Source organism: Betta splendens, chromosome 11 (assembly GCF_900634795.4).
Source record: "Betta splendens chromosome 11, fBetSpl5.4, whole genome shotgun sequence".
In the NCBI taxonomy this organism is placed as follows: Eukaryota; Metazoa; Chordata; class Actinopteri; order Anabantiformes; family Osphronemidae; genus Betta; species Betta splendens.
The window spans coordinates 8,287,554-8,301,075 of record NC_040891.2 but is presented as its reverse complement, the minus strand read 5'-3'; the positions used below and the strand labels follow the sequence as shown (position 1 = coordinate 8,301,075).

Sequence of the window (13,522 nt, the reverse complement as noted above, 5' to 3'; positions counted from 1 at the left end):
TCAGGCTGCTGTGTGCGTTTGGGCGTGTGTGCGTTGCTGTGCCGGCGAGTGCATGTGTTTGAGTTGGTGCGTGCCAGCGGGCGAATGCAGAGGGCATATGTTGAAGATGAAAATGGATATTTATCATCACAGAGGGATGGGAGGGGGGGGTGAGCAGTGAGGAGGAGGAGAAAATGAAAAACGTGGCTACAGAGAAGCGGGGGGCAGATATGGATAGTGTGTGATCGAGAGAGAGGCGATTGTTGAGCAGGGGGAAAACTGGTACTGTAGGAAGTCGCTGTACAACCACAGGACCAGGAGACGAGGGCTCGGAATGGAGACAATGGCAGGGAAGTTAAATCAGAGTGATAGGCTCCCACTGATCTGACTAGAATTATTTCTCGAAAAAAGTGATGTTTTTATTTCTGAAGGGAAGACACTCGCTCAAATATTAATGCCTCGGCCTCTGCTCGGTCTTCTATAATTGATTTCTTTGCTCTCTGCCCGGCAGAGCCATATTTGGGTCACACTTTTCCCAGGGAAGGAAGGTTTGACACCGCACACATACAAACACATGCACACACAGACACACACCCACCAGTCGCTCACACCACCAACAATGGCTCATTACCCATCTGCCAAGAGGGCTGTTTAGATTCATTTCTTACACATTGAACGCCCGCTGTGTCTCACACACTTTCTGCCATTTCACTCGCACATTAACTTCCTCAGTCCTGATGAGTTTCATGTGGTTGGACCTTTGTTGGCAGCTTTTTGCCACTGCTCTTGTTGACGATTTGAATCCAATCACTGCACGAGGAGAGAAGGGACCCCAGTGAAAACCGGTGCCATTCATAACTAGTTGTGTACAGATAGAGACTACTGCCCCCTACTGGTAGACAACACTATGTCCTAGAGCTGCGTTTACGGCCTTTGATGTGGGCTTGGTTTGTCACACAGCCTTGGAAAACAGTTTATTATAGCCAGTAACTGGTGATGTTTTCTGCCTTTCAGAGATGCTTCTAGACGACTTCCTGCTGACCTATCTGGTGTTCATGTCTACCAGTGACCTCTGTCAGGCTCTGCTGGGACAATATCCTTACTGATGATATATATGAACACAAGCATATGCACAACCCTCATTTACAAATGCATTCATCCATGCTGAGATGCCTTCATCCAAATCTAAATCTATGTTTTCCCCGAACCATTAAACCAAGTCCCTCCAACAGTCTTTTCATGCATAAAATGCACATACATTCAACCTCCACATTCTCCTTATGCTCCCCTTGACCCGTTTTCACCTATAGCAGCCCCCGCTGCAGGGGCCAGGAGGAGGGCAAGGATGCCCTCTTCAGGAAGCGCAAGGTGCTGCAGCTCGTATCCCACTGGAGCAGGCTTTACAAGGATTTCCTGAAGGAAGAGGAGCACGTCAGGAGCTTCATGAAGGTACGACTCTACGCATCGTCATCATCACCTCGCTCCGTCTCTTTAGTGCAGTGGGTCTGATCCTCTGGCGACGCTTTTATGTGTCACTCAGTAACAGAAGCAGTCTCATGAATCTTCATTTGTCTACCTTTCTCTCTATGCGCTTTGTTGTAAAGTGAGATTGTCCTTCACCAAATTCTGCATGACACTGCATCCTCTTTTCTCATGCAGCTTGTGTTCGCTGTGTTCCTGGTATATTTGTATATGGTCGGCTTAATCGGATTTAAATGCCTTTGACAAAACGCTCTCTCTCTCTCTCTCTCTCTCTCTCGCTCGCTCGCTCGCTCGCTCGCTTTGTCTCAGACCCGCATACACACACATGTATAAAAGAAAACACAGTCACCAATGTGTATGCATCCAGAAACTCACTGATGACTTGGTCCTACAAAAACTGACGGCTCTGTTGCTCGGTGCCGGGTTGTCATGGGAACCAAAGTGCAAGGGTTGGCGTGGATGTAATCTCATATGAAGTGCGTAACCCAGGTGGTTGTTGCCTAGTAACAGGAATGAGAGGGGAATTGGGATGGAAGTCTACAATGGGTCAGTGACAGCAGTAAGCAGGTGTTTGGAAATGTGTGTGTGAAATTGGAGCATTGGATTTTCCTGTGCGGATCCTTGTAATGTGAGCTTTCATGCTACTTACTGATGCTCTGCCTCGAACTTGCATGAACACACTGTACTGTTTGCTTAGCCAACCATATAATTGCAAATGCAATCTTCCAAATACATTTTAGTGGGAGATATGCAGTATGTTTTCTTATGGCGGCCACCTAGAACGATGCTCAGTAGTCGCATGACTGTAATAACCACAGATCTCTGGTTTCTTCTCTCTCCGTCTCAGACCCTGTACAGGTGCGTGTTAGAAGATCTGTATGAGTTTCCCACGCTGGAGAAAGACCTTAAGGAGTTCCAAAAAATACTGCGTCGCAGACAGTAAGTGGGTGATTCTCTGCTCAAGATGTTTTGTATTCAACGCCGCTGCCTGTCACTGTAGGTGCTTTGCAGTGCTGTGGTGGTGCCGCTGTCCTCACAGCTGGGCTTTTTTCTATTTTACAGCACTGTGGATGACTGCCCTCCTAACCAAAATGTACGTCTGAATGAGTGTTTTATAGTGTATTAGACATTTGGTAACAGTAGTGAACGTATTGAATCTCACTGATTCCTTTCACTATTAGAGTAAACACACGTATCAGCAGCTAAGCTTGAAGGAGAACAGTTTGCAGCCGCGAAGTCCACAGGCCGACACCAGAGAGGGTGAGTAACAGAGACAAGCGAACTGTTTGGGGTTTTCAGTTTTCTTGAGTTCATGACAAAAATGTACTACTACTGTGGAAATAGTACACCGGTAAAAGTTCCCATGTCTCTTGCAGTGATTTGTTGCGTGTACGTGAGCGCTGACTCCTACCTGAGTGTCCACACAAACCCGTCACTAGAGGCCCATGAGCTGCTAAGGATTGTGGGTATGAAGACGGACCGAGCAGAAGAAGACATGGTGCTTGCCGTAGTCTCGAACACCGGAGGTACACACACAGACACACACATACACACACACAGAGCACATCCTATCTCGGGCATTCTTATTTATATACTGGAACATTAGCACCTGTGTTGATCATCACCTTCTCTCATTTTCTGTATATACCGTTACTGTTTGCAGAGAGAAGGGTGTTACATCCCAGTGACTGCGTGTATTCTGAGTCCCTGACTCCACAGGGAAAGCTGGTGGCCTGTCGCAGGGACCTCACTGAGATCTTGGTATGTAGTATTGTAAGAATCCACTCTGCTTTCTCTACTTTCAGTCCTGATTGTATGGATGTATGTATGTAGTATCTAGTCTTGTTCTGTGGCTAAGATAGTCTTGCTGTTCTTGTATCTACAGATTTACAGTACTATTACTGGAGACAGACTGTACCTGCGTTAATGTGCAGCATGGTTGTGTATAATTTAACTTTTCTCGCACAGTCTCCTTTAACGGACAGCGCTGAGCTCAGCAGGAGGCCGGTGCGACTCTTAGGCATTAACACGTGGGACGTGGCAGCTGCTCTCACACACCTGGACTGGAGCCTCTTCAAGTCCATTCACGAGGTATACACTACAGCATCACACACACACACACACACACACACACACACACACACACACACACACACACACACACACACACACACACACACACACACACACACACACACACACACGTATAAAGATGTACCTACTTCATAATAAATTCATATTCATGACAGATTTTCCTGGAACATGAGCATTAAAGATGCAAATTCTCTAGCAGACTTGCTGGATCATGAGTACAGAAAGTCCTCTTAGAGCTGAGTGGCTGTCAGAGACAGAGCTGAGGATTTGCCTGCAAAAACAGGAGCATGGAGGCACTGGTTTTAAAATGGAGCCTGTTGAAGCCACATCAATGCTTCTCGTAGAATCTGAACAATGTTTGTGTTAATGTCCTATTCTGAAATATACCATTTAACCTTTTATGTTTTACATGTATATCTTTAAATTTAGAGACTGATCTTTGGCAGAAACAATGTGTTGATACCAAGATGCCAGATGACTCGTGTTGTCCTCCTCCCTGCAGCAGGAGCTGGTCTACTACACCCTCAGCCGCGCTCCGGGCAGCGGCCACACGGCGGCGCTCTCGGTCCTGCTCCAGCGCTGCAACGAGGTTCAGCAGTGGGTGATGTCCGAGGTGCTGATGTGCGTGTCGCTCAACAAGAGAGTGCAGCTGCTTAAGAAGTTCATCAAGATAGCAGCTCAGTAAGAACGCGCACATTCATACGCCGACGTGTGAGCGCGTCGCCTGTGTTTGGTCGCGCTCTTAAACGCTCGTGTGTGTGTTTGCAGTTGTAAAGCCCAAAGAAATCTGAACTCGGCGTTCGCCATCATCATGGGTCTCAACACAGCCGCTGTCAGTCGACTCAACCAAACCTGGGAGGTACGTGCCTTTAGGGCATTTATACAAATTCTTTGTCTATTTTAAATCTAATTTGGAACAAATGCCTATTTTTTTAGAAATGTCCAGGAAAGTTCAAGAAGCTTTTCTCAGAGTTGGAGCTAATCACGGTGAGACACTGAGCAGACACAGAGGCATTTTCACAATTATGATCTGAAACCTCTCCTGCTTTTTTACTGTTTTGGCTTTTCCCTGTGTTTCTCTCTAGGATCCGTCTCTAAACCACAAAGCCTATAGAGAATCCTTCAAGAGGATGAAACCTCCCAAGATCCCTTTCATGCCTCTTCTCTTAAAAGGTAGCTTTTCTCACGCCTGCACACACTCGCACACATACGCACGTGCACGTCCAGACTTTATTGCTTTTGGTGAATGAAATCTCAGTACGCCTGTCCACTGCCATTAGATATCACCTTCATCCATGAGGGAAATAAGACTTTCCATGACAACTTGGTCAACTTTGAGAAGCTGGTGAGTTGAATCAGTTCTGTGATGTCATTCAGGGTGTGCGTTTGTGTTTCACCTTGTTTCTATTTAGATGTTTATCAGTGATATAGTAGCTGCAGATTTGTTTACTGCTTAAACAACAAAGGGTTTTGGTGAACAGCCGTGTAACACTGCAAACAGTTTTTAAACTGGTAATTTACTAAAGCAGTTGTTCCCTGCAGAAACAATGAAAGCCAGACGGTTCAGCCTGTTACAAGAGCTTGCTTTTATTGCATCACTGCTGGCTTAATGCTGGAGACAACATACTGGCTAGATTATCTGATTTGGTCCTTTAAGAGCATATTTCACATTCGTAGAAAGGTGTGACTAATTAAATGATATAAAACCTCCACTTCTTCCTGAAATGTGTTCTGTTTTATAGTCCATCCTGAATTACCAGATTAGCACTTACATGATGTCTGTTCTTTTCAACCAACAGCACATGATTGCGGACACAGTGAGGATGATTCGCCACTGCCAAAGTGACCAGCCAGGTGAGTGTGATCGAGTGAATCTATTTAGTGCAAATGATCCTAACATCATGTTAACAGCGTATCAAATGATAACACGGGTTTAATTACGCGGGTTTGTTAGATCTGTTGCCTCCTCTTGTCACAACAGTAGTTCGTCAGAGCCGTTCATTGTCAGTAATCTACTGCCATCTGCAGTCGGGATAGAGTCGTCTTTCAGCTTCTCTCTCTCAGTTTCTAAGCAACCGTTTCCAGGCTGTCCTTTATTTTCTTTTAAGGCGATACACACACTGTGATTTCACCAAATTGTGACTCACCCGTTGTGTCTGTCTCCCAGGTAACGAGGTGATCGGCGTCGACAGCGCGGAGGTGAGGGCGAGCGTTCACTGCCTGCACATCATCGACAATCAGCAGACGCTGTTCGAGCTGTCGCACAAACTGGAGCCGCGCGCTTGAAGCCACGCGCCGGCCCTCACCCTGGACGCACTAGCGCTGCGTGACGCGGGGGACGCTTTGTGCAGCAAAAGGCCACACGGTCAGCTAAACCAGCAGTGGAGCCACTCATGACATGTTTATGACACTCACAAGGGATTTATACACTACACACTCCGTACACACCATGTGAACTGAGACCTGGATGGAGCAGCGAGATGGAGCTTTGCCAGGAGGCTGTAATTATTTTGTACAGTATCTGTGGGGCTGAATATGCCCTCCTTTTAGTTTTTGTGATGAGCCTATAGTTATTTATGCGCCTGTTCACCAGGTGGAATGTTCCTTCAGTCGTTTTGCACCAGCCTGGAGGTCGACAAAGGCCAGGCGGCTTCTTCGTCATTTCAGTTTAAACGTTAAAACCCTGTAGACGAGTTTGATGTGTTTATAACCCGATGACCAAACTGGCCATTTTTTTTCATCCGTGCTTCACCTTCCCCCCGTGATGCATGTATATTGAGGGTACATGCTGTAGTTGTTCAGGTGTGTGATGTGGAGCGTTTTTGGTTATTGTGTTGTAGCACTTTATGTAACTTAGCAGCCAGTGCTGACGCAGTACAACACGTTTTACCTTTTTCTCACCGAGGCTCTGTCCTCTGACTTGGCAGGTGACAGCAGCTGCATGTCTTCTACCTGACACGTGACGGAGGTGTTGACTGACTGTGACATTTGAAACCCAAAAGCTCCTCTGAACGTGCCAGAGATCAACTGTGATTGGTTCCTAGTCGATCTGACTTTTACCCACAATACTTCCCATGCACTCTGATGGTTTTGTGTGTGTAGATAATGGCTAATTGACATTGTATATAATGTGGACCTATAGATTTTTGGTGCCAAGTGTCACATTAAGTCCTGCAGCACAGGTGCATCATGGTTTGTTCAGGAGTCCTCAGTGTCACACATTTGCTTGAACGAGCCCTGGAGTGATGTCTGGTCCTCAACCTTCAAGAGATGCTTTGTGTGTGTGCTATCCCACTCACCCCTGGTTGCTATGGAAACACAGGCCCCATCATTTCAGCCAAAAAAACTACATCACAGAAATTTTAAGTAACTTAAGAAAATCATGATTTCCCCATTGGTTCTGAAAACCAATGCTGACTGAAAAGATGACTTTTTTTCTGAGAAATCTTATGTAAACTGTGAAACTTAACAGAGGGTGTGTACACAATAATGCAAGGAATTATACAGCATTTTACTTATTAATGTTGGGCCTCCAACTGCTTGTTAGCAGGAGAAATATCATGTCTGAATTAAAAAAAAGTTTGTATGTTAAATCATGTTGACAGTTATTCCAACAGCCCATCTTAACAAAACCCATCACGCTGGCTGACTCTCAGCAAACAAATATAATTGGTTGTGAATCGGCTCTATGAAAATAAAACAGACATGAATTGAATTCATTCAGACATTATAAACAAGAGGTTGAAAAAATGATGTGCTTTCTTTATACAGTTTCGTTACAGGAAGCTGTTTTCACCACTTCAGTGGTTCATTCTGCCCAGTCAGGCAAACCCAACAAGTGAGCCTGTCTTGCATTGTTGTGCAGTACAGTGTTGTTATTCACCTTCATCATTTCAACAGGTTCATGCTTCAGCTTGCCAGGACATACTTTTTTAGCAGGACTCGGTGACGTCCAAATGTCCTAAACAGGTTATGTGTCAAGAAGTCTCTTTGTATGTATCGTATACCTGTATTGGTTGTCCAGGTGTTGCTCGAAATTATACATATGAAGATTATTTCTTTCCAGAGGTTATTTGTATCCACAAATGTTACTTATAACGATTGTAAGAATAGCATTTATACATTCTGAGAATGTATTTCTCCTTCAAAGCCAGACTGTGTAACAATTGTTAAATAGCAGCCAAAGTTGCTTTTAGATAACGTTAGGGGCTAAATGCTAAACTACCATTTCTGTTACTGAGCAGCAGTACAAGTATGATGAAATAAGAGTCCCTTTCCAAGTTGCATCACTATTATTATGATAACGTTTGCTCATATAACCATGCCAAACGGAGTGGGAGGAACCGCCAAATGACTAAGTCAGTGATGTTTTATTACTGGTTTTAATTTGTAAGTGAAACGCTGTGTTGCTACTCGTCAGAGTTCCGGTCAGTGAATATTCAGCTGCTAGTGCTGATAAATCAGAGCCATGTCCCTCAGTGGCCTGTGGTAGTAATTACTGATATTATCCTGTTCATCATGCGCACATGCACAATATGTTACATTAGTTATTTATTGTAAGCTACGTATTGTTTATTCTGTTTATCCCTCCGAGGAGACAGAGGTGCCATGTTGGAGGCATAATAATGTGGCAGTGCACACTTAATGATTTAAAAGAGTTAATGGCTTGATGCTGCAAAGCAGGAATGTAATGCAAGTCCTTGTCATGTTTTGATGTCAGTGGAAAGATGCTCGTCTCTTTCCTGTGATGTCAAAAACTGTAATGGAGAAAAAAAAACGGGAGACTGTATTTAATGTAATTGTTATGACTGTTTTTTTTTTTTGCATGATAAAAGAAAAAATACAATGTGAGTTCAAAGTTCACAATGCAACAGAGGGCACATTGAAGGCTTTGTACTACTGTAATATTGTTGTGTAAATATATGCCAACGTTTGGTATGTTGTTATTATTATTATTATTATTTACCTGTAAAAAATTGGAACAACAGTGGACCACAGAGCAATACGTGTCCCCTTGTGTCCCCCTAACCCTCAGACAGCTGAAGCCACATGTCTTTTCTAAAGCTGCATTTTACTATGTCAAAGTTTTACTGAAGATGAATAAATTATAGGTTTTATGTGACATCTCCAGATGAGTTGCTGTTTTTTTTTTTTAGATCATATTCTCGTGCTTTATAGCTGTGCAAGAATAGAGAGACCTGCACGCTGCCCTCACTTCACACTGTGGGGAGGAAAGCAGTGTCTCCCCCCACTGGAGTGTCGAGATAACGTGAATTATTAGAAGAGCATCAAACAATCAACTTCACAGATTCTCATATTTTAATGACTACAAATGTAACATGAATGCAGATGCTCAACTTACATATTTTGAGGGTGCAGCTAACAGTCCTTCACACCTGCCCAGTTGGTGTTGTTCTATATTTCACTTCATGTAAGGGAGAAAACCAACAACCCTAAAACCCCACCCAAAAGAACATTTACTCTGCTGTTGGTGCACATCATATTATATTAAACATTGTACTTTTTTCCAACACAGAGCTTGTGTCTGCACGGCTGCTCTGATATTATTGGTCAAATGGATTTAAAGAACATTAGGTTGAGACCAGTTACACTGTATCTGAACAGTTGATCAATAAACAATGTACGTAGTAAAGATATATAGTAAAATGCTTATAATAAAACTTACTAGTTTAATATATGTATTAACCACTATTATTATGGCTGAAACAGTATAATGATAAACATGCACTGGGAGTGTTTGTCTGAACATTAAGCAGGAACAAGGAGTTTACAGAGAACCTTTATTATCTGTTACCTGTTATCATCTTTTCAAGTGAAGCATATGTGTTCAGTTTTATCTTTATGGCCTTATAACTGTAAGTATGACATTGTCACACTGTGTAGATGTGGAAATCAGTCCAGTTTACCTTCTTGTTGCTCAGTGGTCCAGCTCTGATGCTAAAAACCTTACACTGACCATTATTATTATTGTTTATTTTAACAATTATTAAATTATAATTCCCAGTACTGGATGCTATTACTGGGGGCAGCGGGTACTGCGTGTTAGCGGCAGAGCCCCCTGTTGTGGAGGATGGCCACGCCCACTTGCCGTCTTCGCGCTAACAGCTGGACTGCACCATTGTGAGCTTTGGGGGAAACTCATAAAATAGAGTTTTTATCAAAAATTAATTAAGTTATTTTAATAAATAGCCTTAAGTGGGAAAGATTTCTGTGACATATTATGACCGTTAATAAAATGTAAACAATAAAACTAAACGCGCTAACTAGACATTTAAACTAAAATACAGACTTTCCAAACCCTACTTAGGAAATGATAGGACTTTTCTAGCGGGTCCTTTTTAAATTCACCTCTACTCGTGGGTTTCATGCAGTGAGACACAACTCTTGTTCGACTAATTATTTGTTGTGAAACGAACACAAAATGAGTCTCGCGTCAAAGGTAAGCGGTAGGACAGCTCATTTAACGGGTATTTCCCCCTTTAGGGGTTTTGTTGACAATAGAAAGGAAAAGCCTGAGGAAAGTTGAGATTGTTAGCCGCCAACGTGCAGCTCGACGCTTATTCCTTCACTACACAAATAACGATGCATGATTACCGTGATGCCACGTCTGTGAACACTGCTACTAGCTCAGAATGCGAACCAGAACAACGTGTCATGAGGTCACGAGCAGACGAACAACTGTTCATTGATGTTGTTGACCTGTTTGTTTTGATCTTGTTCGTTCAGCTCACACGTGATCTTCTGCACGCCTGCGATGCAGTATATATGAATACACTGTGGATGCTTAGTTTTAGTTGGACTGTATTATTGCTAGTTTTACCTCAAGAATTAATGTAATCATAATTAAAAAAGGTTCAAAGCCTCATGGAATAATAACAAGGCAGGAAGTGTATTCTATAACTCTTTGTACACATACAAACTCCTGTTGCATCTACATGGTGTGTTTCATTACCTACAGCCTTCACTGCTTTGTATTAGTGCTCCCTCTGGTGTAAAATGTGAAAACTGGTCCTGAGTATTTTTTTTATGATGAGTGTCCCTGTCACTTAAAAAAATATATTTTTTTTACACAAGTGTGTTTAACTTAAAACTTCATGTTCGAAACACAGGCTTCACGTTTCAAATCGAAGTTCATCACTGATGAGCTTGCGTGTCTGTTCAGCCAGTCGGACAGCGAGGGGGAGTTCGAAGGCTTCAGTGAGGATGAGGAAAACGAGGACGGAGAATGTTTCAATAAACGGCGGAAGACCACGGTAGGAAGCATCAAGTTTGTAATGACCATATGTCCAATAATGAAGCCAGAACACCAGCCTACATGCTTTGTGTCCTTGGTTTTCCTCTAGATGGCAGGCTCGGAGGATGACAGTGATGTGGATGCAGGGTTCCACTCTGATGTAGAGGAGGCCCCTCTCCCAAAGAGGAGGAGTCTTTTAGTTGCCCTGAGGTGTGTTTAAAGCTGCATAGACCTGGGAAGCAATGCTGTCTGACCTTGACCCTTTAATATAATTTAATATAATTTTCTATTTTTCTATTTTTTACAATAGGCCTTGCTTTACATATTTCTGTTGATTTTCTGCTGGTTAACGAGCCGAAGGTAATCTTGCCCTTAGGTTTCCGATGAAAAGACCATCTTCGCCTAAACAAAAACCACAAAAGAAAAGTGTAAAGAAGGCAGTCAAAGAAACCCCCCAGCAGAGAGGCAGAAGAAGGCGAAGGAAGCCCCAGGATGAGGAAGAGCTGCAAGACGATGATGACAGTGACGAGGAAGCGCTGTCTCTGAGTCTGAAGAAAAGAAACAAGAACATCCAGGAGAACAAGGCCATGGTAAAGAACAATTTAGTGATTTCTGTAAGTTCCACAGACTGTGTATGCTGCTGTTAACACTGTCCTTCTCTGTTGTGGACTTGCAGTTGGCTACGCTGTTTGCAGATCTCAGCACCATGGCTGACCTGGCTCTGTCCACCCCCACTCAAGTGAGTACATGCAACATGCATGAAAATGAGCCACTCAAAACATCATTTATCATCAGGCACTTGGGCTTGAAGCACTACACTTATTATAAGTACTGTCTATAATACATATGTGATTTACTTTTACCTTTTTATAAACACACCAGAAGAAGAAGAGAGAGTCAGTGAAGGCACCCCGGAAAGGCAAAACTAAACTAGATATGAAGTCCAAAAGGAAAAATCCATCTCGTAAAGCCCGTCCTCCGAAGAATTTTGCAGTGGAGGAGAAAACGGAGACGCTCTCACAAAGAAATCCCAGAAAAGTAGACCTCAGGAAACTCATGCAGGTAAAAGTTATTTAAAAATGGCAACTTGCTTGATAAATGATGATGGTTGTTGTTGTTGTTATTTGATGTCACTTATACTCCAAATCCTATACTGTATGTGTGTACACACTGTATATTATTCTATTAGTGCGTTTCAAACAGCTGTTGAGTACCTCAGACTGCTTCTGCTACAATTATTAAATTTACAACTGCGATAAAAGCAGCTGTCGTTTGTGACTGGGCAGGTGGATGAGGATGTTGTTGGTGAGAGACAGAAAATGAAAAAGCGGCAAAAGAAAAAGAAGAGCCGGTTTGCGGTAAGACCAGTGGATGACATCACCAAAGAAGATCTGGACAACATAGTGTACTGCAGCAAGTTGAAGATATATGACAAAGACCATGTGAGTTGAATCAGGCGTTTACTCATTTTTGTCTCTTGAGGATACAATAATATACAAATATACAGGCACTGACTGGGTTGGTGTGATTCTTCATCTTCATTCTGTGTGTGTGTGTTCGCTCTTGCAGGGCAGCTCATGTCACCAGTGCAGACAGAAGACTCTGGACACCAAGACAGTGTGTCGCAGTGGTTTTTGTGTGGGGGTCAGAGGTCAGTTCTGTGGGCTGTGCCTGAAGAACCGTTATGGCGAGGACGTTCGATCTGTGTTGCTTGACCCGGTCAGTAGTGAAAAGTGAAGAAAAGCAAACATTGTTCAACTTTGTGTGGAGAGGTCGTCTGAAAATTTGCCTGGATTTTTGCTTTCTAGAAGTGGGCGTGTCCCATCTGCCGAGGAATATGTAACTGCAGCGTATGTCGTAAGAAGGAGGGACGCTGCGCCACAGGCCTCCTAGTGGCTCTGGCTCGCTTTAACGGCCACGACAATGTTCACGAGTATCTGAAAAAGTATGTATGCCCATCCCACTGCGCAGACACATACAATTACTGACCGTCCACAAATGGCTAATCATTCATATTGTTTTCCCTCACAGTATTCAGAAGGAGTTGAAATAGAGTCCAGAGAACTGAGCAGAGAGGAGAACCCGTTTCTAAAGCTGGTATCCAGAAGAGGTTCTGGTGTTGCACAGTACCATTAAACCTTGTTTTAATACATACTCTATATGATTAGTCTTTTTATAGAAAGAAACGCATAGTTTATTTTACGTCACCTTAAGAAAAATACACTGTTGTCTATATACTGTCGTCTTATATACTGTATGTATCTTTTTCGTTTTCAGTTGTTTGTTTTGTCTGTCCTTTCTGTTACTACCTTGTTGAGACTGATGCAGCATTCTTGTCAAAATAATAATAAAGAATGTTATTACCTATTGATGTTTCTTTTAAATGATGTTCTTCTTTTACTTTTCCCTTCCTTGCTGGTTTTTCAATTCTTTGATCTGTTGGATTTTAGAGTAGCACAGTGTAAAATCAACATCGTGGTGCCTTGAGTGGAGCTGCACACAGCTTTGATGAGGGTTGCTCTAGGGCAGATGGGTTAGAAGTGTGTGTGTAACTGCTGTGTGCCTGGTGTCATTTCCCTAGGAGAGTGAGGTCAGGTCCAGGTGGTCTGCGTTGGGAACCAGTCAGCGAGTCTCTTATAATGACAGGCACTTCAGCTGCAGGGCAGGGGTCACAGCATGGTCAGAGGCCAGCCTGCATATTCTCAAGGTATG

General features: G+C 43.2%; 2 protein-coding genes across 3 annotated transcripts in view; both read left to right on the top strand.

The window, feature by feature from the left end:
• rapgef5a (Rap guanine nucleotide exchange factor (GEF) 5a) overlaps positions 1-8,685 on the top strand; it is a 39,451-nt gene extending 30,766 nt beyond the window's left edge. The window contains exons 12-26 of the mRNA XM_029167116.3: positions 994-1,072; positions 1,284-1,428; positions 2,309-2,400; positions 2,524-2,554; positions 2,643-2,721; positions 2,838-2,987; positions 3,125-3,222; positions 3,430-3,552; positions 4,058-4,236; positions 4,324-4,414; positions 4,492-4,542; positions 4,641-4,728; positions 4,836-4,900; positions 5,355-5,409; positions 5,723-8,685. Coding sequence (XP_029022949.1) covers positions 994-1,072; positions 1,284-1,428; positions 2,309-2,400; positions 2,524-2,554; positions 2,643-2,721; positions 2,838-2,987; positions 3,125-3,222; positions 3,430-3,552; positions 4,058-4,236; positions 4,324-4,414; positions 4,492-4,542; positions 4,641-4,728; positions 4,836-4,900; positions 5,355-5,409; positions 5,723-5,841 — 1,445 coding nt within the window. The 3' untranslated portion in view covers positions 5,842-8,685. The remainder of the gene's footprint in view (positions 1-993; positions 1,073-1,283; positions 1,429-2,308; positions 2,401-2,523; positions 2,555-2,642; positions 2,722-2,837; positions 2,988-3,124; positions 3,223-3,429; positions 3,553-4,057; positions 4,237-4,323; positions 4,415-4,491; positions 4,543-4,640; positions 4,729-4,835; positions 4,901-5,354; positions 5,410-5,722) is intronic.
• A 1,206-nt stretch (positions 8,686-9,891) lies between these two features.
• On the top strand, positions 9,892-13,177 carry cdca7b (cell division cycle associated 7b). 2 transcript variants are annotated; one of them, XM_029167269.3, is made up of 10 exons: positions 9,892-10,015; positions 10,686-10,829; positions 10,920-11,020; positions 11,187-11,400; positions 11,487-11,549; positions 11,693-11,872; positions 12,097-12,252; positions 12,380-12,529; positions 12,619-12,755; positions 12,842-13,177. In XM_029167269.3, the coding sequence occupies exons 1-10, from the start codon at positions 9,998-10,000 to the stop codon at positions 12,861-12,863; spliced, it is 1,185 nt and encodes a 394-aa protein (XP_029023102.1). In that variant the 5' UTR covers positions 9,892-9,997; the 3' UTR covers positions 12,864-13,177. The 2 variants fall into 2 exon arrangements, with proteins under 2 accessions (XP_029023102.1, XP_029023103.1); XM_029167270.2 differs by having other exon boundaries at positions 9,893-10,015; positions 10,739-10,829.
• The last annotated feature ends 345 nt before the right edge of the window (positions 13,178-13,522 follow it).